A 27,595-nucleotide genomic window follows, 5' to 3' on the forward strand; every position below is an offset into this window, starting at 1 on the left:
TCAGGCCTTCACTATTCCAGTATTTGTTTGTGCACTCACCAAAGTATACTATTTAAACATAGAGTATCAGTTGGTTTCTACAGAAGGTTTTATTTCACTCCAAAATGCCTTGAAAAATGCTGACTGTGGCTGAATAATGTTGCAATGCTCTACCTTTCTGGAATGAACACTGTGTGAATCTGTATTCTCTTTGATAACTATCTCCTCTTCCTAAGATCAGCGGTATTTGCTTGTAGCTGTTATTTTGTATAAATGTTGTTTTGCCTAAAATGGAATCTGCCTTCTTGGAATCTGAGCTCACGAAGGATTCTGTTTTGAACAGAAGCCAGGACTCTTCCTGTGAGATGCCCTTAAATACCCCTCTTTCACAACAATAGCTGGGGAGTTTCTTAGGACATTACTTCACGCCTAATTCCGTGTTACTAACACTAGTAACCAGGGTTCTGCCAGTCTCTGAACCCTTGCCCATACCTGGTTTCCCAGTTCCAGTACTGGATCCCGGTCCCTAGAGTCCGTGGACCCATGCAAACGTTCTGTTTCTACATGAATAGGGCCATGTGTTACTCTTGCCAGTTCCTCTCAGGATTTTTTTTTTTTTTTTGGCTGCGATGGGTCTTCATTGCACGCGTGGGCTTTCTCTAGTTGCAGCACGCGGGCTTCTCATTGCGGTGGCTTCTCTTGTTGCGGAGCACGGGCTCTAGGCGTGCGGGCGTCAGTAGTTGTGGCACACAGACTCAGTAGTTGCGGCTCGCAGGCTCTAGAGCGCAGGCTCAGTAGTTGTGGCGCATGGGCTTAGTTGCTCCGCGGCATGTGGGATCTTCCCAGACCAGAGCTCGAGCCCATGTCCCCTGCATTGGCAGGCGGATTCCTAACCACTGCGCCACCAGGGAAGCCCTCCTCCCAGGACTAAGATCCACTTCCCTTCCCTCCACCTCTACCAGCCTCATCTAAATCACTAGATCTCACCCGGATTATTAAATTAGCCTCCTAATTAACCTCCCTGTATCCACTCTGCCCCAGAAATCCATTCTCTATATATGTCACTTGCCTTCTTGAGTCCTTTCAATGACTTCCCTTTGAATTTAGTAAAGTGCAAATTCCTGACCCAGATTGAGAAGGCCCTCGGGGGTCTGGCCCCGCCAGCCTCTGCAACTTCACTCACACTTTAGCCACACTGGCCGCCACACTCCCAGCTCTTTCTCACCTCAGGGCCCCTCCCCATCCTCTTCAGGCTCTTTGTATCTTTGCACTGGGTGTCAGTCCCATCTACTCACCTCGTCTGACCCCAAACCCTCATATCATGAACCTAGGTTTTAATACCCAGACTCTTAAGGGATAGACTTCTCAATAAACTTGTGAGGTATTATTCCAGGAAAAGTGAAAGCACAAATAACTAGCCCAAGGTTATAAAACTAGGAAGCAGCACGGCTGGGATTTGAACTCTGTGCACAAATGGCTGTACTATTCCTTCTGCCTCATTAAAAAAATATAAATAATGTAGTCTCAGGCTTGGCTCTTAGGTAAAGGAGGGAGAGGATAAAGTTATACCAGAATTCAGTATAGGAAATAAAAACCACTGTAGACATTTTAAGTGGAAAGGGACTCAATACTGAGAATTAGGTGCTTTCACAATACTGAGAAGAGCTAGTGTCAAAAGGCTGCCACCAGATCACTGATGCCAAGGGCTTGACACCGTCACTGTGATCTGAGATGGGGAAACTGCTCTGAGCAAAATACCTCCATTCAGTGGTTGCTATTTCTTGGTGTTTACCCAGACCTCACATGTCTTGTCACTGGTGCCACACCTGCGTCACACACAGGCCAGCCCACTGTTCTACAAGACCAGCTCCATCTGCACGATAATGAGTTCAGTTTCTAAAAAGTGATCTAAACACATGATGTAAATATCCAAATATGATACAATATTAAAACTGAGTGATGGGTGTGTTTGGAATATTAGGTAATTTTTTTTTAATCAAAAAATCCTTACAGTAGAACATTTAGTGAAAAAAAATCTTGTGTTTCAGATTTTTGAAAATATGCCAACAACAACCTCACCTCCACGAAGAGGGCTGAAAAGCAAACAACACACTGAGAAAAATATTTACAGCATCTATGTAGACTCTGATACACATTGAGTCTTCATAAGTCAATTTAAAGAAGAGTAACTAGACCAATCGAAAAGCAATAAAGGGCATGAACAGAAAATACACAAAAGGAGAGAAGTTTAATGTTCAATAATGTGAAAATTAAAATCATTAATAATTAATGAAGTGAAATTAATGAAAACCAAAGTGAGATATCTTTTTATTTGAACCACAGATTGGCAAACCTAACACTGGCAAAACTGAATGTTGGCAAGACAATGAGGAGATAGGGACTCGAATGCATAGATGCTTGGTGGGCGTGTAAATATGTACAACCTTGCTTAGAGAGGGTAGTTTGGCCGTATGTAACTGTGAAGGCATCATCCTGGGACAGGGATGTGAGCAATGGAAAGACATCAACAGAAAAGTTAAAGGGAATGTAATTGCTGCAATTTATAGAAATGGTTACACAAAATACACTAAGTACTCCCAGACAGAATACAAGTTGCCCAGATCCCCAATTCCCCAATGGAAAACACTCCCCAGTATTTTCCACAGAGTGAGGAATCTTCAGGGGCAAGAAGCTCCCAGCCTCCCATTCTCAAGGGCCCTTTATTCTCCCTGGCCTCCCCTGGCTGTGTACCTGCCTGCTTACCAGGCATAGGTAACTGTTATAAAACAACCCTTGCACATGCTTGAGTGTTTACCGCCAACATGAATTGGATGAATTGAAGGTCAACCTTCAAGAATGCCTTTTTTCCTGCAAAACCAAGTCTCAGGTCTACCTGAAGTTCATACTTGCAGGATCAAAATGTAACATGTGCCTACCATAGGTCCCAGAAATCCCACTTCTAGAACTTACCTTAAAAAGATAACTGCACAACTTCCATAGATGGATGAGTAGATATTCACTGAAGCATTGCTTCTAGAAATGAAAATCGTGTCAAGCCTAATTGCTCATCAATGGGGACTTAGTAAATTATGATACATCCATATAATGAAATCCTTGGCCACTGAAATATATGTATACATATTAGTATCTGTACCTCAATGCATAGGATGTTTCTGAAAGAGGCAGGGGAAGTTGCAGAGGATGAAATGGTTGGCAAGGCAAGTATGAGAGAGAATTCTTCATGGATATTCTTTTAACTTTAAAAATATTGAACCATATGAATGTATTTATTTAATATTAAAAGGTAACTGCAGAGAGAGGGAGAGAAACAGAGATTCCTAAAGGGACAGTCACTATAAGTTACAGCAATTATTTTGAGCTAGCAAGAGTTGAGTCAACACTTTTTATTTCTTTACTTTTCTATATTGTTGGAATTTTCATGATAAGCATGGATCATTTTTACAGATGTAAAAATTTCAAATTACAAAGCAAAAATTATATAATCATAAAGAAAAAGTAGTAAAGCAATTTTCGTTAAAACATTAAAAAAAAAAAAATTTCCAAGACTCCCTTTGCACTGCATCCTTTGGCCATGACAAGCCCCACCCATCCCATTTCTATTCCCAGTTCTGCTCCTGAAACCCTACCTTAGGAGTTTTCATTTCCTTTTTTGTTTTTTCCCCCAGACTTGCTGATGGAGTGATCAAAAGTGTGTTATGGCAAACACTTCAAGCTCTTAACTTCTGTCATAGACATAACGTAAGTAACATTTTCTAACGTATTTGCTGATTTCTTCATGATGACTCTTTTCTTCTACTTAGCTCAGGGGTCTATTTGAAGAGCTAATGACAGAGGGAAAATAAGAACCAAAAGAGCAAAACAAAAGAAAGTTACAGAATATGAGGAAAAGTAATGCATTATTCATGGCTCTTTTCCAATTTCTGTAAGAATCGAATTACTCATTCCTTATGAATTAAAAGTTTGTATAAACTTAATGTTTCTTTTTGCCACAATACTGATTCCTATAATTATTTTTAAATTGGATTAAAGTAAGTTTTCAGGATATCAGTAGTGTAACCCTCCATGGCACTTGATTTTGTTTTGTTTTTAATGTCTCTTAAGTCTTTTATTCTGTAACAGTCCCCCTTCCCCTACCTTTTTTTTCCCCATCATTAATTTTTTACAGCCATGGGTATCAAACTTGAGCAAGCATCTAAATCACCAGGAGGTCTTGTTAAGACACATTTTGCTGAGCCCATTCCCAGAGTTTCTGATTCCGTAGGTGTTGGATAGGACCTGAGAACTGGCATTTCTAACAGTTTCCCAGTTGATACTGAAGCTGCTGGTCCTAGAGCCACACTTTGACTACTCCTGTGTTATAGAAATCATTTTGGCCGATTGCTTCCTATGTGTTACTTAACTTATTCTTTCACCTGTATTTGCTATAAATTGGTGTTTATATCCAGAGGCTTGATCATACTCAGGTTCAGTTTTTTAGACAGGAATGCTTCACATATAGTGCTGTACACTTCTTATTGCATCAGCATCATGAGGCATATATAACGTCTGGTTGTCTTTCCCACTTTTGACTGTCTTAAAATAGATTAGTGGGTTCAGGAGGTGTTCATTTGATCCCCTCCATTATCACTTTCCCTGTCAATCTTTTATTTCGTTTTAGCATTCATAGATAATTATTACCTCTCTCCAGGATTTCATTAGGGTTAAAAGGTGGTGATTTTCTAATTCTATTATTCCTTCTGCATTTGTTAATTGGAATTCTATGGAGAAGAATTTACCGTCATGGACTCTGGCTACTGTAAAGTACAGTAAGATAAATATGTGATTATTCCCTTTATTTGTCAGTACTCAAGAGTGATGGGCTGGGGTGTTGGCAGCCTCAAAGGGTGAACAATGAAGGGTTTTGGGGAGGTGTAGGGTATCACTATAAACAAATGGATTTTATGTATTTGATGTGTTTCAATCCTTTGCAATAATTGTTCTCTCTGATGTTCAAATCTTAGGCCAGTGGGAGCTTCTTTAAGTAGGCTCTTGGGTGCTTTTGCTATAATGATAGTTTTTTAAAAAATAACTCTAGACCTTTTGCGTTGGTGCCTACACGGAGGCAGTGTTGAGGCAAGGATACAGACTACCATATGGTCAATTTTGATGCCAGCAGAATATCTATCATAGTAGTCTAGGATTGCTGAAAAAGAGTACAAGATCATGGAACGAAATTTCAATACTTAGGGAAAGCTTCCTTTAGCTTTTAGAAGTCAGTGAAGTTTTTTTTTGTTTGTTTGTTTTGTTAGGATAAGTCAGAAACTTTTATTTTCTATTGATAGAGTATAGAGGGATATTGTCCACAAGATACATAAACCTGTTTTTCATGATGCAAATTGTACTTTCAAATAATTACTAAAGATGATGCTGAATTGAATCCCCATCTCTGTTGCTTTTCACCATGCTCTGAGAGGTATTCAAGTTCACCTGTTTGTTGCTAGAGTTTTATGGGTAATTAAAATGATTTTTTAAAAATTCTGTTTACCATAAGTGTTGTACATTATCCCTATATAATCAGACATTTTCCTGTGTACTGATTATAAGCTTGAATACAATGTCTGTGGCTGATTTACCTTTGTATCGCTTTAGCCTAGCATGGATCTTTTTATATAAAAGGTGCTCAGGAAACATTTGTTGAATAACTGGATGAAGGAATGAATGAATGAATGAATGAGTGGGTCAATGAATCAACTTACCTACCTGATTACGACTTACTATTTCCAGGGGACCCAAACATTATTGTAGCTCAGTGCGACTGCCACCATTTCTTTCTCTGCTTGGAACAACATGTTCTGTACCTTAAACTTTGAAATATTGAAAACGTCCAGTTTATAATCTATGGCCTTTATTAAAAATGGATAATTTTTCAGACAAAATTTCTTCCTCCAACGTGGAAATTACTTCTGAACTCTGGTTATCCCATTTTCTTATGCTATAGTAAGCTTTTATGTATCTTTTTTTTTTTTTTTAACAAACCTATTGTCTAAAATGCACACAAAGGAAAAAAAATCTAAATCATATATAAGTTGTTACAATACTACATCTAAAACCTTTATACTCTCCTTATTTTAAAGGAACCCTCATGATACTCTCAAAGAATAGAAAAGGCAGTCTGACCCAAATGGTGTTGCTAAAGATTCCCAGCTTTCAACCTGTGGTGACCATGACTACCTTTTTATCTCCAGAGTGGTGACCCTACCAAGAAAGGAAGGTTACGGTAGTAAGGGATTAAGGCCTTGCTACTCAAAGTGTGGTTTGTAGAGATCACCTGAGAGCTCATTAGAAATGCAGAATCTCAGGCCCATTCAGATCTGACTCAGAATCTGCATTTTAACAAGATCTCCGGGTGATTCATGTGCACATTAAAATTTGAGAAGCACTGGACTTATGAAAATACCTACTCATTTTGTTCTTTTTTTACCCTATAATATGGCTAGATTGAGGTAACTAAAGTGACCATTTAGCATCATTGTGAACTCATGAATTTTTATATATTTGACGTATCGATTAGAGAAAAACAACTTCATGTCTGGGAATTCCCTGGAGGTCCAGTGGTTAGGACTCTGTGCTTTCACTGCCGTGGACCCGGGTTTGATCCTTGGTCGGGGAACTAAGATCCTGCAAGCCACACGGCACGGCCAAAAAAAAAAAAAAGAACTTCATGTCAAAATGACAAAATTACAGTGACTTCCAAAATACGAGTATGTCTGGCTGTAACATCCATCATCGTCTTGTTGATATCAATGACTTAGTTGTCAAGGAGGAGGTTTCTTTCCTCTCTCATTATGAGTATCCATCCATAAGACTCAAAGAACAACCTTCTCAGATGTCCATTCAGGCTACATAAAGAAGCAACTTCTAGTAGGGAAGCTTCCGGAGATGATTCCTAAAATTAAGGGTCAGGTTTAAAATACCGTGGATACCTCTCCTTGCTGGCTTTTGAGATTATAAAAATGAGATTGCACGTCAGCTGCAATAACCCAGTTTAAGCAATGTTTGCTAAAAGCTGTGTATGATACCCAAGTTTATCAAAGTGTTTTGGTTACACTGACTTGCAAGTTATTGCTCTTAGGTGGAAAATAAGCTGATTGCGAGAGGCATTACAGAGTTTGCACTGAGTGCAGCTTTGCAGTGGAGAAGGTGAATGCTGTATGTCTAAGCATCTTCTGTTCTCCATACTCTGCTTCTTACTGTTCCAGTGATTTTTACTCTCTTTTTCCTTCTTCTATTATATAATACTCCATCTATCTTTCTTTATTTGTAGCTTCTCTTACCTGCATTACACTAAACATTTTTTCAGATTCTTTGGGACATATCAATACTTCATTTGCCTTTGTATGTTGTGGTTGGAAGATAAGTAGCTGTAAATTTCACATGGATTTGCATATTTAAATAGGCCAATAGACAGGTATCAATGTAAGTCCATTTACTTGGTAATGACACATATAGTACAGAAATTTTAGAATCTGATGCAAACTCACCTGAGGGATATAACCTATTCTTATTAAATCACTAATTATTATAGGTGAATATGATGCAAAGTGTTAATCCAGTTTTCATAAATGTGTTGCTTTAAAAGGTAGGATGAAAACTATGTTGGCTTATAACAACGTATTTTTAAAAATTAATATCTAAGGCCTTAGGACTTTTAAGAGGCCTTAAAAGGTTTCTTCTAACTGCTGGTTGTACAAATTATGAGACAGTTGACAGTAATTGAGACAATACAAACAAGCTTCTAGTACCAGTGCCGTTTTTGTGACCCAAAATGAATTTAGGGTTCAACATTTTCTCCTTTTAGATAGCTATTATAGAAGCAAAAAAAAAACTATTTCAAAATTGTCAATTTGACAAGAATAGTTCAAGAGACTGACAGCACAACAGAGAAGTGAGGCAGAAAGAGCTGATTGTTGTGGTACTTAATCCGGAGTCCGTGGGTAGCCACCTGCAATCACAGGATTGTTGCAAGGATGAACTAATTCATGTGGAAGTGCTCTGAAAAGTTCAGAGCTCCACATGAGGGCTGAGTTGTACAAGAAGAGCAACATCGTTTTTATCTATGTGCTTGTTTGGAGGGAGGATAACCTGGAAAGCTACAGTTCTGAAGAATAGGGCCTGAGTTGTTTTCTCCTGGGGCATCCACAGCATGGAATAGCCATTTCTGGACTAATAGTGAGTGGGGCTCACTCATCCCACCTTCATCCACACCCCCAGCTTAGCCCTCTCACATCCAGGAAGGAGCACCTGCTTCACTCAGGGTCCTGGGGTGTTGCAGCAAGCTGTAAGGTCTCCACACATAGAGGACTCTGAGGGGAGAATGCCTCCCGGTGGTGACCCGCTCTCCCAGGGGCAACTCCAACAGCATCATGTGGTCACGTTTCAAGAAAGCTGTTAATGGTTGCAGATTAGTTGGGGATACTCATCCCCTGAGGCCGAATATTTGGTATCTCTTGTTAATAGGTGACCGTTACATCCCAGCTTGCCCAGGACAGTTGTGGTCTGTTGTCATCACGTAGTAATTAATAGAGCTCCCTTTCACACATCCTTAATAGAGCTGGATGATAAATAAGATGGTCACTCTAATGAATTTTGTTTTTGCTGTCATTCAAATGTTTTTCCAGTTTCTCAAATCTGCAATATTTGTGCAACCTGCATTGTGATTCTTGGGGGGCAGCCGTTCTTATTAGAAGCACTCTGAATGTTACCTCGTTCAGGGTTACCTCATATTGATTTACAAGGTTGTGTTAATTACTGCTGTACAACAGAGTGACTCTGTTACACATATATATTCTTTGTTTATATCCTTTTCCATTATGGTTTATCATAGGATATTAAATATAGTTCTCTGTGCTATTCAGTAGGACCTTGTTGTCTCATTCAGGGTTTTACCTCTTACTGTTTAAATAGGGCTCAGTAAAAAGTGGAAAAAATAATTATATGATACTCCCTTCTCAAAAAAAATTTTTTCAGTTTTCCTATCCAATAATTATTTTAATTTCTTTCCTAATATAGCAACTTTTTTTTTCTTTTGGTATGATAAGATTTACAAATGAAAAAAATGGCAATTTAAGTTTTTAGAAAAATGAAGGAAAACCATATTTGTGTTTATCTCACAGGCTTTGTTTATCATTTAAACGAATAGTTAAATGTTCATTATGCTTCATTGTCTGGATGACTCGGGGAAATAATTAAATATTTTCTTACAGTGTATTCACAGAGATGTAAAACCTGAAAATATTCTAATAACTAAGCAAGGAATAATCAAGATCTGTGACTTTGGGTTTGCACGAATTCTGAGTAAGTAGCAATTTTTTACTAACTTATCCAATTCAGATGATTATGAAATGATACAGTTTAAATTCTTACTTTAGATACTGAATGTATGCTGATTGTTATATTGTTATTATTCAAAAAGGGAAATTTCACTGTAACCTTTTAGTCAGTACATCAGTTCACACTTCACCTCCATCCAATCAACTACAATTTATTGGATGTCACATTTTTGTACTTTGCCCCGTAGGAAAGGAAAAGAACTACAAGATGCATTTCTGGTCTTCATGCACTTATAATATGAAGTAAAAGAAACAAAAGAATAATACAAGATGACTGGCAATAAAGTACTAAAGCGAAAGGGCAGATGGTTCCCTGGAGGGGGATATTAATGTGGTCTAGAGTGGTTGGGAAAAACTTCATGGAGCTGATGAGACTAGGAGAGTAAAGAGAAAATGACAGAGAGGATTCAGAGACAGTGCTGAGAAAAAAGAAGTCATCCCAGAGAGGGAGGAACCAAGGGAAAGGGGGACAAATAATGATGTCTCCTTGAATCTAGAGCTGTGCAGCAGGCAAAAAGATGCATTAACAATAGACACACTGCACGGGGGGCATACACATAATCAATATCCTGATAGGACCCAGACACAGGTGACTTGACAATGCAGTGGGAAGCTGGTTTATACTTGAAGTTACACTGTAGAAATTCTCCCTACCCCCTCGCCCTGGTCCTCTCTTTTTCGGATTATATAGATGTTAACTAGCTAAGGTACCTTTGGAAGTTGAACTTTTTAAAATTGAAGTATATAGTTGATTTACAATATTATGTTAGTTTCAGGTGTACAGTATAGGGATTCAGTATTTTTGCAGATTATACTCCATTATAGGTCATTACAAGATAACAGGTGTAATTCCCTGTACTGGACAGTATATTGCTTATCTATTTTATATATAGTACGGGGAAGGTGAATTTACTATCTGAGCACTGTTTGCTCGATTAGTGCCTCACTGCATGAACTGTTAGGAGTATCGTGGCTTCTGAGAATTACTAAAGCTGATCTGAATGCCTGACTGCTCTTGGGAGCAGTTCCCCTCTTGGGAGAATGTGACCCACCTGATTGACTGATGCATTTGCAGTTCCAGGAGATGCCTACACTGATTATGTCGCTACAAGATGGTACCGAGCTCCTGAACTTCTTGTGGGAGATACCCACTATGGTTCTTCAGTCGACGTATGGGCTACCGGTTGCTTTTTTGCAGAGCTCCTGACAGGCCAGCCACTCTGGCCTGGAAAATCAGATGTGGACCAACTGTATCTGATAATCAGAACACTGGGTATAAGTTGCATTTTATGGCTTACAGAGTTGCTAAAGTGTTATAGTAGTGGTATGTCACTGTAATGAACAATAAGACCTTTCTTTCGTCTCCAAAGTGCTACTCGGGATGGCTGTTCTGGGTTGTAGCCAAAGCCCAACCCTTTTCTCAATGTGTAGAGCCATAACTTCTGTCAGTGAGGAGTTTTCAGATGCCTTTCCAAGTCAAGTCAATTAGCCGTGGAATAAACTATACATTTACTTTCCTTATCAGCCTAAGATAGGGCTAAGGGTATGAGTCAGCTGCATAGAGCTTACTCTAAAGAGATTTACTCAAATGCACTTTCTATCCTCTGTAAAAGAGGATTTTCCCCCTTTCCTCTAGCGCAGGGGTGAGCAAACTTTTTCTATAAAGGGCCAAATGGTAAATATTTTAGGTTTTGCAGGCTCTACAGCCTCTGTTGCAACTCCTCAAATCTGCTTCTTTATACTTAAGAATTTACAAATTACTTTCACACACACCATCTCTTTCAGTCTTAAGAAAAGCCCATTAAGGACATTATAACATTTTTCATTGTGCCTGTTTTTGCCAGTGAGGAAACTGAGGCTCTGGGAGCTTCCATGAGTGGCCTAAAGTCCTACAACTAGTTAAGTGCAGAATAAGAATGGACTCAAATGCTCTCTTTCGTGAGCTTTCATCACGATGCAGCGTCCTCAGCACTTGTCAACTTCCACCTGGTTGGAAGAGAACATAACCCAAAAGATTAGCTGCAACTTTACGCCAGCAGCATGGATGCAAACAAAGTGATGGGTATTTATTAATCCCTTCCCATAGGCTCTCCTGGCAGCATGGCTGCTGGGCAAGGGAACTACTGCTGTCTGGTCTGATGCAATTCCCTGTGTGGTCCCAACACATTCTGCTGGAGAATTCCGCAGCATGAAAAATGTGGGGTAGCGTATCACTACAGGCCACACCTGAAGCTTATGCTGTTTAATTGATTTCCTACAAGGATTGTGGAAATTTACATTAGGCAGATGTTAGACCTGAGTCTGAATCCTGGGTCTGTCACCTAATGACCGTGTGACTTTAGACAGCTGATCAAACCTCTGAGCCTCATTCTCTGACTGAGACAGTATAAATGAAAAATAGCAACGATTGTGAGATGGTTATGAGATTAAATGGGATCATATGTGTAAAGCCCTCCAGACCACTTGCTTACCTCCTCTTTTGGTGGCGGCTGAATGGCAGACCAAACCATGTGTGGCAAAGAGAGTTCCTTGGGAGCATTGACCTTACCTGAGAAGGTATGTTTTTGCAGTGACCCATTCCTCCTAAATCTGGAGGGAATGGTCAGGCTCAGTATTTCTTTCACGTCTGGACCTCAGAAGTTAACCATTTAAGCATTATGTTATTTTCAGTAAATTTATCATGAGTTATGTGGTTTGTATTTTACAGGAAAACTAATCCCAAGACATCAATCTATCTTTAAAAGTAACCAATTTTTCCATGGCATCAGTATTCCTGAACCAGAAGATATGGTAAATTGCTGGATTCTGGTGTTTTGTTATCTGTGTTGCTACTTTCTTCATAGGGGTAGTTGTTTCTTTTTTAATGTTTGTGCATTGAGCTCCTGTTTTCCTTACGACACACTGACACAGGTCAAAAAAACTATGTAAAAACTACATAAAATGAACCAGGAGAATGCTTTAAAAGTTTACTTGCCCTATGTATTCAAAGATTAATTCAATTTTAAATTTGAAGTGAAAGTATACTTAGTTCCTTCATAAATACCGTGATCCTTTTAATCAAAACACTCCGGTACCTTGCCCTGAAATAATTATGAAATAATTATTTTCTCATAAATAGTACTTACCATAGTTGTCTCTATTTTGAAAAAAAATGCATTCTCTATTTTTTTAGCTTCTGAAACAAAGCTCAGATCAATAGAAACTATTTCTTCACAACATATATTTCCACATGGAAGGTCATTCCACAAAATGATCCTCATTGTATCCAAATCAAAACTGCAAACCACAATGATCACCTCTGTACTCTTCCTGTGGTCTTTGCCTTTCTTTGGGAATCTACCAATGACTACTTGACCCTCTTACTCTCTGTAGTCATTGATTTCCTGTCTGTGTTACCTAAGTCTGGGCTATGATCTTTAAAACTCTGCATGATCTAGATTCTGCCTATAGAATGAAAGGACGGTCAGGGGAAGCATGTGCCACGCTCCAGCTGTGTTGGAGGTGGGGCGAGTCTGCAAAGCCAGGTCATGATTTATGGCACCTGTGAACCATCAGATTCAGGTTGTCCCAACTTCTCTAAACACTCTGTTCATCTTAAATTTATCTCGTATATTACCTTGATTTATGTACTGGATTTCTTTTTTATTATATTTGTTAAGACTTTTAACAAATATAATAAAAGGTTAAAAGTTGAATTACAAGTCTAGAGGTTGAATTACAAAAGATTACTTATATAACATGTTTGATTTAAAGACTAAAATACAACAAATTCACATGTACCTGCTGCCTAGTTAAGGAAGGAGAATATTGCCATTAACTTGGAAGCTTCCCCCTCCCCATGTACTCTTCCTCAATCCCATTCCCTTCCCCCCTTACTATTCTGAATTTTGTGTTCATCATTCTGTTGCTTTCTGTAGTGCTCTTAATTATGCAGCTCAGTGTATTTTCATTAATGCTCAAAGCATCCCTGTAAGTAGATCAGGCATCCCTATAAGTAGATATTAGGGTACTGTTGTAGGATTTCAGAAGGGGACATTTAGCACGAACATTTACCAAACACTAATTGCAAAACACTGTGAAGTTAATAGCTTCAGTTTTTCCCATTACACTACACAGTAGTGTAAAATTATGATTTTAAAAAATCAAAATCTAACCTACTAGGGGATCTTTCTCCAAAGTATTCTTAATGCTAATATATTTAAAATATCCATTACTTTGTGGTTAGGTAACATTGAAATGCTTTACTTTGTTTTTTAGGAAACTCTTGAAGAAAAGTTCTCAGATGTTCATCCTGTGGCTTTGAATTTCATGAAGGTACCTAAGCATCAATTATAACCATTATTGACTGCAAGTCATAATGATTGAAGCCGGTAACTCTGGGAGGGGTGGACAGTAGGGCAAATAATGCCAAGGTAAAAATGTAGTCATTGAAACAGTTAAGGAACTGTAAAATAATTACAGTTAAAGGAACATCAGTGGTTTAAACAGTAATCTTTCTAACATATCCATTAAAATTAGTAGAAGATGAAAGAGTATAATTAAGGTCTGCCATGATGAAGACCATACTTCTTCTGCATTCGTTAGGAAATTTGACTGTTAAGTCAGTATATTCAAGACTATGGAAATTTATGAGGATAAATGTACTCCTTAAGTTTGAAGATCAAGAATTGTGCTGTAGAGGGAAGAGATATGGGGATATATGTATATGTATAGCTTCTGTCAGAGAGGATTATTACAATACCTGTCTAACAAAGTATTCACTTTGTTATAAAGCAGAAACTAACACACCATTGTAAAGCAATTATACTCCAATAAAGATGTTAAAAATAGATATATAGGGCTTCCCTGGTGGCGCAGTGGTTGAGAATCTGCCTGCCAATGCAGTGGACACGGGTTCGAGCCCTGGTCTGGGAAGATCCCACATGCCGCGGAGCAACTAAGCCCGTGAGCCACAACTACTGAGCCTGTGCGTCTGGAGCCTGTGCTCCACAATAGGAGAGGCCGCGATAGTGAGAGGCCCGCGCACCGTGATGAAGAGTGGCCCCCACTTGCCTTAACTAGAGAAAGCCCTCGCACAGAAACGAAGACCCAACACAGCCAAAATAAATAAATAAATAAATAAATAAATAAAAGTGAAATTAAAAAAATAGATATATAAATAAAATAAAAATTTTAGAAATAAAAAGAACTGTGCTGCCCAATATGGTAGCCACTAGTTACATGTTACTATTGAGCACTTGGAATATGGCTGATTAGAATTGAGATGTACTATATTTCTATGAAAATTACTTTAAAAAAGAATATAAAATATTTCATTAATAGTTTTTAAAATAGTACATGTTGAACTGATAACATTTTGGGTACACTGGGTTAACTAAAATTTTAAATTGCTTTTTTAAAAAATCAGTAGAAGATCGGGCAAAATCAGAACCATGCAGACACCAAATATAGCCCCTGTACCAGGGCCAAAAGAGATAGTCAAACAAAGGACAAATTCTAATAAAAAGCAGAAGAAACTCATCTATGACCAGTATGCCATTCATGCTTGGCCAACTGAGGCCATGCTAGAAAGTGTGCCTCTTCCATTCAGTGTGGACGCTGAAAGCCTTTAGTGGTATAGGGATGGAGATACTAGTATGAGTATCTATCTGTAACAACCAATTAAGTTATATTTATAGCAATGACTTCCATACCACTGATCAGAATGACTACTCATCAGAATGAGCTTTTTAAAAATATACATTCCAATAAATAACCTCAGATTTACAGAAGCAGAATCTCTATGACTAGGACCTTGGAATTTGTATCTTTAAGCCTCCCCCTAGGTGATTATGATAAGCAGCCCAGTTTGAAACTCTTCTGATCTAGAAAGTAGAGCCATCTGGATGACCTAGAGTCAACTTTGTAGACCAGCCTTTGTGCTAGTGCTGGTCACTACCCAGGTGCTATCCAGGGTGCTGGATTCCTTCCGTATGAGTCCTCCTGAGACTCGGAGGCCGACACCTCTGAACTCTCAGACTGCCCTGACCACTGCTCCACTGGACCTCACCTGCCTTCTACCTGTCTCACTGCTCTGACTTGCCCTAACCCAGCACTCTGCAGGCCCTGTCCTGGAAGTCTAATTCTCCAACCTTGTTCTGGACAGGTTGTTCTGACCCACCTGCAATTTAGCAGAACCCCCGAGGGGTTGGTGGAGGGTAGGTCAAGCCCTGTAAGCCCAATCCATTCTCAGGTGGCTTCTCAAACTTGAACAGGTATTAGATTCACCCTGAAGGCTTGTTAAACACAGATTGCTGGGCCCCACCCCCAGTGCTTTTGATTCAGTAGGCCTGGGGTTGGACCAAAGAATTTGTATTTCTAGCAAGTTCCCAGGTGATGCTGATGTAGCTGGCCTAGGGACCACATTTTGTGGAGCCCTACAAACTATTTGCTTTGACAAGCGATAAAGCAATGTCACTGGTGAAACGCACCTGACCTATGTTTACCCCCTTCGAGACATTGAATGTTCATCAAATCTACCCTCAAAAGACTTTGAAAGGGCAAAAGACGAGCAATTCCAGTTATTAACAAGTTCCAAGTACTGGATAATATACAAACTTGAAGATTTTCTAAACTCATATTTGCTCTACCAAGTTATTATTCAGAGTTTTGGGGCACAGTAACAAAAGAGGCTCCTCTTTTAATATCTTCTTTGCTCTTCCCGTCTTCCATAGGAGTGTCTGAGGATGAATCCAGATGACAGGTTAACCTGTGCCCAACTCCTGGAGAGCCCCTACTTTGATCCTTTTCAAGAGGACCAAATTAAAAGAAAAGCATGTAATGAAGGAAGAAACAGAAGATGTCAGCAGGTACCTCCATTCAAAAGTTAAAGTGCTGTAAAAATGATTCTTTATTTTCCTTCTCTACCTTTCAAAGTGAGACTAGGCGGGCACCAAGATCTTCTCTTTGCACTGGTTTAGTTGTATTTGTTTGTCTAATAAATATTGGTGATTGATGTCATGAAACCATAAAACTATGAAAATATACAGATTGTCGCAAAATCTTATTCCAAATACACTTAAGTTATTGCACAATTCTTTTCTTACACTGAATCGATATCCCCCCTGCCAGGTCATGTACCCAAAACACAACAGTTTCAAACAAGTAAGCCCCGATTACAGCATAACTGAGTTTGACCCGCATTATGGAAGAATCCTGGTACCTTCTGTAGCCTCCAGATGCCCAGTAAAGGAAACTTGACTCTTCTGTCTTTTCACCCGTGGCAGGCACCTTAGTCTGCCTTTCCTAGGCTTTTCCTGGAAGCCAAGGACAAGCTCTGGGCAGATACAAAGAGCTGAAACTCAGATATCTGAGAACCAAATCCTGTCCTAAAATGTGCCAATATTGTAGAATAATACAGTGAATATAAAGACGAACACTGATTCTGTAGCTTATTAGGCAACTACCATTTACTTGCAAAACTTTGAAGTTAAAACATGAACTCCATGAAAGTAGGTTCCTTTGAGTTTGGATTTTTTTCCCCTCACCTGTATCCCCAGCACCTAAAACAATATCTGTTACATCAAAGGTACTTAATAGATATTATCCAAATAAATAAGTAAGTGAACATTGCTTATTAATAAGCCAAGATGGTAATTTTCCATTTTTCAGAAACTGACAATTGTCACATTTTGCGTTTGCTTAATCCTCCACCTCTGATCTACTTTTTTGTTCATTTATCTTCTCATTAGCATCTTTACCATAAAGGAAGAAAGTGGTCTCTTTCAACAGTTAAAATAGAAGTTTGTTGGGAGAGAAAGATCAAACTAATCAATAAGATGAAATGTTAAGATGACGTCTGAGTATCCAAAATCTTTATCCAAAATAAAAATCCAAATTTTTATTACATAGGTCATTTTACCTTTAACTGTTCAAGTTACATGTTTGCAAGTTAAGCCCAATACAGTTTACTTAAATAACCAGAAAATTAGCGTTTGTTCAAATAAGTCTGAGGCAGCAATTTGAAATACAGTGTGAATTTTGTGTAAAAACACTGTCCCCTCAAAAACATCTCACCAGCTTCCCCAGCTTTGTCCTGGGAGGGTGGATGGCAGCCCTGCTCCATCCTGCATCTCGGTCCCTGATCCACTTTCCACCACGCTCACTTCCAGGTGGGTGGAGATGCTGCTCTCCCTTTAAGTCTCCAGTTCACAGCTGTGCTACCCTTTCTTTAATACTTTGTGGCCCAGCTGATACAGATCAGGGACTTTACAGAAGGCCTTCCCAAAGACCCAAGACAACAGAAGGAAAAGAAACACCAAGAGCAGCATGCACCTAGAGAATGTCATTTACAAAGACGATGTCATGTTCTCCGTGCTTAGCCATCTGCATCCTGCCCATCTCTACGTGCTAGCCCCACCAGAGCCCTCACCATGAGACCGTGCCTAACCGCCTCCCTCCACCAGGTGAAGTCCATAGGGAGCAAGGCCAAGAGAAAGACAGGGATGTCTTTCAAGTTCTGGTTTTCTTTCTGAGCACACACCTCTTTCCTAGACATTTTACCATATCAGAAAATAAACTAAAAATTCAGAAAGATCTTTTTATACAGGGTGGTTTCACTTTGTAAGTTCAAATTTCTACCTAGATCTTAGTTTCTGTGTCTCTGAGTGGATAACCAGCAATTTCCCTGAGACTAAATGTTGTTTTAAGTTGATAGTAAAGAGGTTTTAAATCTTTGCTGTTCTGCCAATATCCTAAAATTAATATCCAAAATTAAAAATTTGAGATGGGTAGAATGTAGACTCTTGGAATTATTGTTTAATAGCTGGTGGACATCTATCTTTTAAACGCTGACTAGATACTCATAAATGAGTTTATTGAAATAAATCATAGTACATCTCTGAGAATCCTAGAATAAGTCATAGAAACTAATTTTCAAGTATCAGAGAATCACAATTTTTGGAAAAAGTAACCCTGTTTAATTTTTAAAATTGATGTCTCTTGACGTCTTTGCACCATATGTATCCTTTTTGTTTTACCACCTTTAAATTAAACTGTACCAATAGGAATTATTTTCAATTTACTTTCCTATTTTTGTCTTGTTCTGCTATTAGAATCAACTGTTGCCTCTCATACCAGGAAGGCACATCTCCCCCACACCTGATGGAAGAAAACAAGTTTTCCAGTTAAAATTCGATCATCTTCCAAACATTTAGTTCTTTCAAGTGGAAAGTAATTTAATAGGTACACGTTTTTGTACCAGAGGAACAGGGATCCTCGGTGTTTCAAATGCAAATGAGCCATATGAAAATTAAGATGCTTTCTAGAATTGTTTTGCTCTGATCATTACTGATTCCTCTGCCCATGCTTTTTACGTGCCAACTTTATCTTTTAGAACATTTTCTTTAAATGTTACAAAGTCTGAACCTGCACATATGGAGGAGACATTTTCAATTTCATCAGAGCAGCCCCTCTTGAAGCAATGTGTATCGAGAATTTGTGAGCTTATACTTTGATTGATGAAAACGATTTACATTTATCATCTTGCTTCAGCTGACCACATACTGTCTTAGAGCAGTATCAAATAGCTTGCCTAGCTGTTGTTTGTGTAAGGAATGGCATTATGTTTCTGCATTTTAATTCACTCTTATTGTAACCAGGTCTGTTGAGTAATGCTGGTGTTTTATTTTGTGTTTTTTTTATTGGTGTAGGAAGGGAACCTTGAAATGTCATCTAGGTTGATCCCTTAATTCCAGGGCAGACTCTACTTTCTCTGTCTCATAAGACATTGACAATTCTATTTTTAAAGCTAGCTAGAGAACATGTCATACATTTACATAGAAAATAGTGGATGAACTGCAAGGAATTACCATCCTCGTGACATCATGCCCTAGGATAATTGACTGCTGACTCTATTGCTCTCCTTTGGTACATCACGGTTCCTTATCCTTTTCTCCTCCTGTCTAGATCATCTCAGTACCTAAACCTGTCCTCCTGGGTGTATTTTCTACATTGTCAACACTCTCTTCCAAACATTTGCATCCATAGCCTCTATAAACTTGTGCAGCCCTACACTCAGGCATCATGGTCAGGTCAAGTTTGTAAACACTTTTGAGAGCAGGAAGATTATCATTCAGTTATCTTCATTTTGTGTGTCTTATCCAAAAAAGACACAGACAAACAGAACACCTCAATAAGTGAGCTGAATTTATGTTGGGATATTTTCCCAAGTAAACTTGACACACACACACACATACATACATACATATATGTAAATATATGTTTATAATTATAAATTTTGAAGCATCATAGTAGATGCCTTTTATCCTGGACATCTAAAAATGATACAGACTGTTTGAAAGTACTTTTAGTTTGCTAGCAAGGAACTCATGTAAAATAATAGCATGAGGCTGTCTATCATCACTGTCTGGCATAAAGGCACAAAATAGTGATGTCTCTATCAATAAATATTAAGATTATTTCATTAAATTTTTTCTGCTCCTGGGTCTGGCATGCTTACCTGAACATTGTCAGATTTTGCAAATACACATAATTCCAGAAATTCCTTGTATTTGGCACCAAGGCACCAAGCATAAATTGTTAGTAAGAAAACACAGTTCCACCTTACGTTCATCTCTAAAAGTCTGTTGCACATATAAATATGGCTCTGTAAACTTCCAGAGAATCTCATTCAGTTACTTGGGTGCATCTCTTTATTAAGGAATTATGGCCTCTAAACAGTAGTTTCTTGCTCACTGGAAGGATATTTTAAGTGGGCTTATTTAGCCATTTAACGTACTCAGTGTGAATATAAGCTGCTAGGATCTTCTTTATTTTCATCTTTTTATCAGAATGTGCCTCTTCAGATTTTTATGTTTCTTGCATTTTTAATAAGATGATACCAAAGGTGCAAGGACAATAAGAAATAAAAAATAAAAGGCAACATTGATTAGAGATTTCTTTTTAGCATTCATAGTGCTTTTATCATTGAAGCCTTCTTATTGGCAAACCACACATTCTGCTCCAGCTCTCCTAAATGTATATGCACATAGACACTATATATATAGGGTTGGCCAAAAGTCTGTTCGGGTTTTTCCATAACATCTTACGAAAAAACCAGAAGGAACTTTTTGGCCAACCCAGTAAAATATATATATATATATACACACACCCATACACAAACATATATGCAGAAATTAAGAAGACAGCACAAGACTCCATTATCCATTTTATAACTGTGCTTCAAACAACAGTGGAGTTTGGGGCAGGGGTTGGTAGGGTGACTGTCTTCCCTTCATTTTTGCTTACATTTAAGAATCAATTCAAACTAGCATTTCTCTCTCAATTTTTTTCCTTAGACAAATCCATCGTTTAGGTATCACTGAGGAGAGGAGAGGGGAAAGCATCTAATGCTTAGAAAAATGTCCGGATGCAGTCATATTAGCTTGAAGAAAAGGAATCTTCTGATGACATTTGCATACTTATCTCTCCCTGAGTGGCCCAGGCCCGGGAGCACTACAGCTGCCTGTATCACTCAGGGGCACATGTCTCAAAGTGAGACTCTTTTCGAAGTGCGTATTTCTCACCTCCGTACTTCACAAATTCCCTCGCATTTCTCAGCCACATGGAAGACAGTTGCACTTGTGCCCAAATTAAGTAATGACTTTTGTAAAAGTTATCCTCAGCAAATAGGCTTGCCCCAGGCTCTGCGCAGAGGCTCACGCGATTCTATAACCATGCATTTCCTTTTACAGTCTTGCACAGTTTCTGGCTTACCTGGGACTTGTCTCACCCGTGCCAGCTTCCAGGCTCTTTAATTTATTTATAGAGCTCTTTCCCGGTGCTGTCCAAATACTACACTGTCATGGTGAGTGACGCCACCTAAATATTCCTTTTCTCCACCTCAGTGTGACCTCTTGGCTCCCTAGTTTCCTCAGACTTTCCACACACGTGTACCTGGGAATCTCTAAGCTGCTGGCTGGCTTTCTTTCTTTTCTTTTCTTTCTTTCTTTCTTTCTTTCTTTCTTTCTTTCTTTCTTTCTTTCTTTCTTTCTTTCTTTCTTTCTTTCTTTCTTCTTCTTCCTTCCTTCCTTCCTTCCTTCCTTCCTTCCTTCCTTCCTTCCCTCCCTCCCTCCCTCCCTTCTTTCTTTCTTCTTTCCTTTCTTTCTTTCACAGAGCACTTTACAGAGAATTAAAAGTGCAGACCTTACTTATTCTTAGTGCTCCTGCTTCTTCGGGGGAGAAGGAAGTGCGCCGTAGAAAGGACATTTGATTCAGCTTGTGTCAGCCCCGTAGACCTATTTGCTCGGACTCTGTCTTTGGTCTCCGTTTCAGTCCTGGTGATATCTGAATGTGATTGTTCTGACTTGCTGCAATCACGAAGCCCTTGAGGGGTCACTTTCTGAAGATTATTTTAACTAGACTGAATCATTAAAAAGTGGTGTTCAAGAGGCAACTGTTGAATGCTTTGGATTAGGGAGATGATTGAGTAAAGGGTAACAACAAAGCTCCCAAGCAGGGAATGAAGAGGTGATCAGGGAGATCGTCCCTCTTCTCAGGTAGCTCTCTCACTGTTCTTTAGTGCTCTTGCAGGTTCCCCAAAATACAAGACATAAGAAAATTAATATGTTATTTTTAATAAGATGAAAACATTTTCAATTCCGAAGATGTTGTATGGTCCTTTAGCATCCTTGCCACAGAATTGCAATTTTTCAAAAAGATACTTTCTTAGTCATTTGTCACCACCAGGGTTTCCAATCCTGGTCTTGGAACAACCTGAACAGCACAGAGTTCTCCGAAAGAAAAAAAATCTTTTTTTTAATTGAAACATACTACCAGAAGAGGAATGATCCTAAAATTCTACAAACAGTAAAATCTTGAAAAAATTGAGATGTCAGTATCAGGTATTAGCTAAATCACAAATATGCCAATTTCTAATGCACATAGTTAAGACAAAGATAAAATGCCACTCACAAGTTAAAGTAATATTCTGGGTTTGTGTGTGTATTTGTTTTCTACTGGAATCGTTAACAACTTCATTCTTGTTTTAACAGAAGACTGAAAGTCTTTAAGAGTGATAGTTTAGAGAATAATAGAAATATCATTTGGTCTGCGAGTTAGGCCGCTGGGTTCTAGACCTGGCTTGCAGCTCTCTGTGTAGCCTTGTCACAACATGTAACTTTATTTTGCCTTCATTTTCTCATTTGTAAAATAAGAGAGTGGATAAACGAGGTGATTTTTTAGGCTCCCCTTCAGCTCTAAACTTCTATGATTCTCTGTAGCACATGGTGTTTGCGTCCTGGACATATCTCCCACTAGAAGAGGCTTTCTAGAGATTGTTTAACAATATCAAGATAAATTTTGCTGTTTATGATCTAGCCAGGAGCAAGGAGATTCTCTCCCTGTCTCTCTCTCTCTTGCCTGCTTTCTTTCATACTCACACAAACACACACACAACACCCCCTGCTAGTTCTATCAAGTCAATAGCAGTTTACAGACAACCACCTAACAGAGGTTAAATTTTATAAATGAAAGTGGATTTTAAAGCTAATTATCACTGGATTTTAATTAATGTAAATCAAACAAGTATGCTTTCAAAATGCAGACTAATATGTAATCACTCTTTGCTGTTTTAATCTAACTCTAATTAGCTTGGAAATGACATATGCTGTGAAATACTAATTTAAGATAACCATTAAGGCAAAGAACATTCTGTACATTTCTAACTTCAGTAAAACTTTTAGTAGTTTCAGTAAATGATAACTTAATGGAATTCTACGAATAGATCTGAATTATATCTTTTTTATATTTCAGCAACAGGGACGCAGGCTCAGTCAACCTTATACTTAACTTATTGTTTAAAGCTTATAATCAAGCCAAGAATTGGTTATCCTATTTAACAGGAATATAAATGACTTCAATTTATAAAGTTAAAATTCTTCTTTTCTGTTGTGAACACTAGTCACTGACTGTATCTCTAAGTATTGTTATATTGAAGATGTTGTATGTCTACTTAAGATTTTAGAGCATATTTGTATACAAACATGTCCATTTCAAATCACATGAAATTATAACTATATTTCAATTAGCACTGATAATTAGCATAATGGCAATTTATACTCCTAGAAACAATTCACTACAAAGCAGTTTTAGCTGTATTATGTTACATATACATAATATTTTAAAAATTTTTCTTAAGATACTTGGAAAACCTAAGGATGGGATTAAATACTTAGGTGACTTTATGTTTGAATATATAACTTAACCTGAATATGTTCTTTAGCTTATTTTAATAAAAGTTAGAACTATTTCTGTCTCCTAATTTCTGTTCAACTCAGCTATTAGTCCATTGTCTATTATTTTGTATTCAGGTGAGAAAAACTGTCATCTTCATATATAAATTCCAGAATTTGTTATTTAATTTCCTATCAGTTGGAATTTCTGAACAGCTGATGTGGCAAACTATTCCTTTTTTTGCCTGGGGCTGGGAATTTTACAAATGGAAAAACTAGCAAAATCTTACAAATGGAAAAACGAGCAAAATTTTACAAATGGAAAAACTAGCAAAATCTTTTCCAGTCTGACTGGCTAGATGTTTATCTCTGAGAACATCTTTACAACTTTACTTTGAGGCTGTAAGATTCTTTTTCTTTCAGTTCAGATATTTCTCTGGCCCTTTACAATACTTAAACTATAAGATATGAAATGTTCCTGTATCTTCAAGCCCAAGCTATCACAACAGTTTCTGTTGTAGGTTTAAAAAGACAAAAAGGCTCAAGACCAAACTTAGACTAATGATCAGATGAGAGAAAAACAATTGGTAAAATAATGAATGAGGTCACTATTTAAATATGCTTCAATTCTTTCATTTTCTTTTGAACTAACTTTTCTGCTTTCATTATTTTTAATGGCACTTATGTAAAAAGAGAGCAGTCAGTTATTTCCAGCAGTAACAATTCAACCCACATCAGTTTTACCATGACACTTTGCAACAATTTCAACCCACATCAGTTTTACCATGACTTTTTGCCACTCCTCTTATCAAGAGGTGAAGTCTCCCTCCCTCTCCTCATCTTGTGACCTGTGTCTTCCTTAGATGCCCTGTGCCATTTCTGGGCCTAGCCCTTGAAAGCCCTGGCAGCTTCTGCCTTCTCTCTCTGGGGAAGCCAGCGTCCATGCTGTAAAAAAGTTTGGGCTAGATGCTACTAAGTAATAAGATACCACGTGGAGAAGAAGAGGCTGCTGGAGGAGCCCCAAGGGGCCAATCGTGTGAGTAAAGCCTTCCTGGACCTTCCAACTCTAGTGTAGCCACCAGCTGAATGTCACCAAATGAGTGTCCCTAGCCAGCATCAGGTAGAACAGGATAACTGCCCAGCTGAGCCCAGTCAACCTACACAACTATTAAAAATAATAAGTCAGTGGTTTTAAACCACTACTTTTCAGGTTGGATTTGTTATGCAGCAATAGATACCTGAAAGAGTATGTTTTTAAATTGTATACCATTGCAGTGGAGAAACATGCTCTCAAATTTTATGCAAACTTAAAGTAAGGCATAAGGTCTGATGTTATTTTTTTTTAATTTTAATGAAGTATATTTGATTTACAATGTTATGTTAATTTCTGTTGTACAGCAAAGTGATTCACTTATACATATATATATTCTTTTTCTTTTTTTAATTTTATTTTATTATTTGGCTGCATCGGGTCTTAGTTGTGGCACACGGGATCTTCACTGCAGCTTGTGGGATCTTGCATTGCAGCACATGGGATCTTTCATTGCAGCGTGCAGGATCTTTCATTGTGGCGTGCAGGCTTCTCCCTAGTTGTGGCGTGGGCTCTAGAGCACACAGGCTTAGTTACCCCATGGCAAGTGGGATCTTAGTTTCCCAAGCAGGGATCGAACCCGCGTCCCCTGCATTGGAAGGCGGATTCTTAACCACTGGACCACCAGGGAAGTCCCCTATACCACATCTTCTTTATCCGTTCGTCTGTCAATGGACATTTAGGTTGTTTCCACGTCTTGGCTATTGTAAATAGTGCTGCCATGAACATAGGGGTGCATGCATCTTTTCAAATTATAGTTTTGGGGTCTGATGTTATTTAACCTAGAATTAAGTACATACTGTAGGGACTCTGAAAATCATTCTTCCCTGTTACCCATTGGCTTCTACCTTTGAATCTCATTTATCTTAGTCAAGGCTGCTATACTTCCAAGGGGGAAATCATCTTCTCATAAAGCATGTATAACCACCCCATATGGGAAATCTAAAGCACCATAATGAAGAAATGGTCCAGACATTGTAGTCTACCAAATTCTTGCTAGAAATCTGCTTGATTTCTTCACAGTGATTTAAGAGGGAATTTCCTTCTTTTTGCATGAAAAATATTCACATCCATGTTAGATAACTGGATGGATGCCAGAATACTCACTTTCTACCTTTTTCCACCCACCCCCCAAAAAAATAACCACTCAGTCAGTTTGGGTCCTGATGGGTGTTTTTGAAGCAGTGCACTTCACTCGTCTTCCCACTCACTAGACATCACCTAGATCATCTTCTGGCTCTTAGGGGAAAGACTAATCACACTGAAAGAGCTTCTCCTCATAACCAAAGATCTCTAGCACTTTTGACTATTCAAGATAGCTGGTGCCATTGTCTTTCCACATTTCCCCTCTTTCTCTTTTAACTGCAAAGGCATCCAACCAGAGGTGATTTTGGCTTTGCCACTTATAGGTCATCACCTTTGATAATCAGTGTCTTCAACTCTAAAATGAGAATTTTAACACCTGAAGTTGATAAAAGTATTAAATGAAACAATTATGTTAATATACTTTGTAACATAAAGAGCTATGTAAACACTGATTATTATTTTTAATACCTTCTAGAACTTTTGAATACATTTACTTCTACAGTTAATATGTGATCCCTTGAAATAAATCTATAGAGTTTTTCAAAATATAGTAGTTGCCATGTTCCCTCCCAAAGAAGCGTGAGAACTCCTCCTACTCAATGGCTCCTGTCTTCCATTTGGTGGCTCTTGCATTTCCAACATGAAAGGATCTTACCTTCCAGCAAACAAAAATGTCAAGTTTCTCTTTGTATACAATTTAGTTTATTGGCACTATTTAAAATTTCTGCTTATTGCCTAGCAAACACTACCAAGTACTAGGAAGAAACAGAAGTAAAGCCCTCAGTGGAATATGTAGCCACCAAGAAGAATCAGCTTAATGGGATTTAACCAGAAAGGCACAAATTAAAATCTCACCAGAAAACCTAAAGACACCAACACCAGCATCATGAAATAATCTGACCATGACTCCAAGAGATTTCCTAAAGTGTCGGAATCATCAGAGATAGGAGAGTTGGCTGGGGAGGTACAACTAAATTTTGAAGAAAAAGCATTTTAGGTATGGGAATACACAAAACAAATTTAATATTGTGTTTTGTTAAACAGCCCAGGATGATTAGTTATAGGAAACTCAACTAGAGAAAAACCAAGAGATCCAGGCTAGAGACGCGAGTCTTAATTTAATCTCTGTATTCTGGCAACTGAAGTTGTATAAACAATTTTTATTCCTCAGGCAGTGAGGAAGTGCCGTGAATGAGAAGGAAAGTCAGGCATAATCTTTGAGAAATACTTGCACTGAGAGGAAAAAGGACAGGAGGGAGAATTGTCAGAGGCACCAGGCAGAGGAAGAATCAGTATTTGTCACTGGTCCAGCAGCAGTCCCCATCTGAAGATCTCCTTTCCACCGTTCCTCCCTTCCTCTTTCCTAATTATCCTCCTCTGTAGCCACACAGCTACTTTTCTTGGATTTGAATCCCTATCCTATGTGTTCAGTTTCTTCTTTACCAAATACCCATCACTCCACTCTACTCTGGCAAAGACAGGCTCCATTATCCAATTTCCTTCCTCCGGGATTTGCTAATCTCCTACTACCAGTACCTGTAATTTTCAGGTCAGAGGAAAACATCCTGAATTTAATTTTCTCTAATATAAGAACCCCCTGTAAAACACCAGCACTATCTTATATAAACTAAATTTGGAAGTAATCTTAGATTGAATTCAAATAGATCTATAAGATATATTTGTTTTAAAGATTGACATCTCATTGGATGTCATACACTCTGTTATTTCTTCAATGTAATCTCCTTTGGGGGGGGGGGGAAACCATCACCAAAATTGACTCCATCAATGTTCCCTCTAAATCATGGGTTTTTAGCCATGAGTTGGCTTCAAGGGATCCATTG

The 27,595-nt window shown here is 38.4% G+C and overlaps 1 protein-coding gene across 6 annotated transcripts in view; it reads left to right on the top strand.

Annotated features, from left to right (window-relative positions):
• The window catches only part of CDKL4 (cyclin dependent kinase like 4), a 58,241-nt gene that overhangs the window by 28,869 nt on the left and 1,777 nt on the right, over positions 1-27,595 (top strand). For 2 of the 6 annotated variants that reach the window (XM_082427840.1, XM_082427841.1), the window contains 7 exons: positions 3,666-3,738; positions 9,243-9,333; positions 10,444-10,641; positions 12,076-12,158; positions 13,626-13,682; positions 16,082-16,216; positions 18,461-27,507. In XM_082427840.1, the coding sequence (XP_082283966.1) occupies positions 3,666-3,738; positions 9,243-9,333; positions 10,444-10,641; positions 12,076-12,158; positions 13,626-13,682; positions 16,082-16,216; positions 18,461-18,562 (739 nt within the window). In that variant the 3' untranslated portion in view covers positions 18,563-27,507. Of the gene's footprint in view, positions 1-3,665; positions 3,739-9,242; positions 9,334-10,443; positions 10,642-12,075; positions 12,159-13,625; positions 13,683-16,081; positions 27,508-27,595 lie in introns of those variants that run through there. The other 4 variants (XR_014254292.1, XM_082427842.1, XM_082427844.1 and 1 more) reach the window with 4 other exon arrangements.

Source organism: Balaenoptera physalus (assembly GCF_965194825.1).
Source record: "Balaenoptera physalus genome assembly, chromosome: 15".
Taxonomy (NCBI): Eukaryota; Metazoa; Chordata; class Mammalia; order Artiodactyla; family Balaenopteridae; genus Balaenoptera; species Balaenoptera physalus.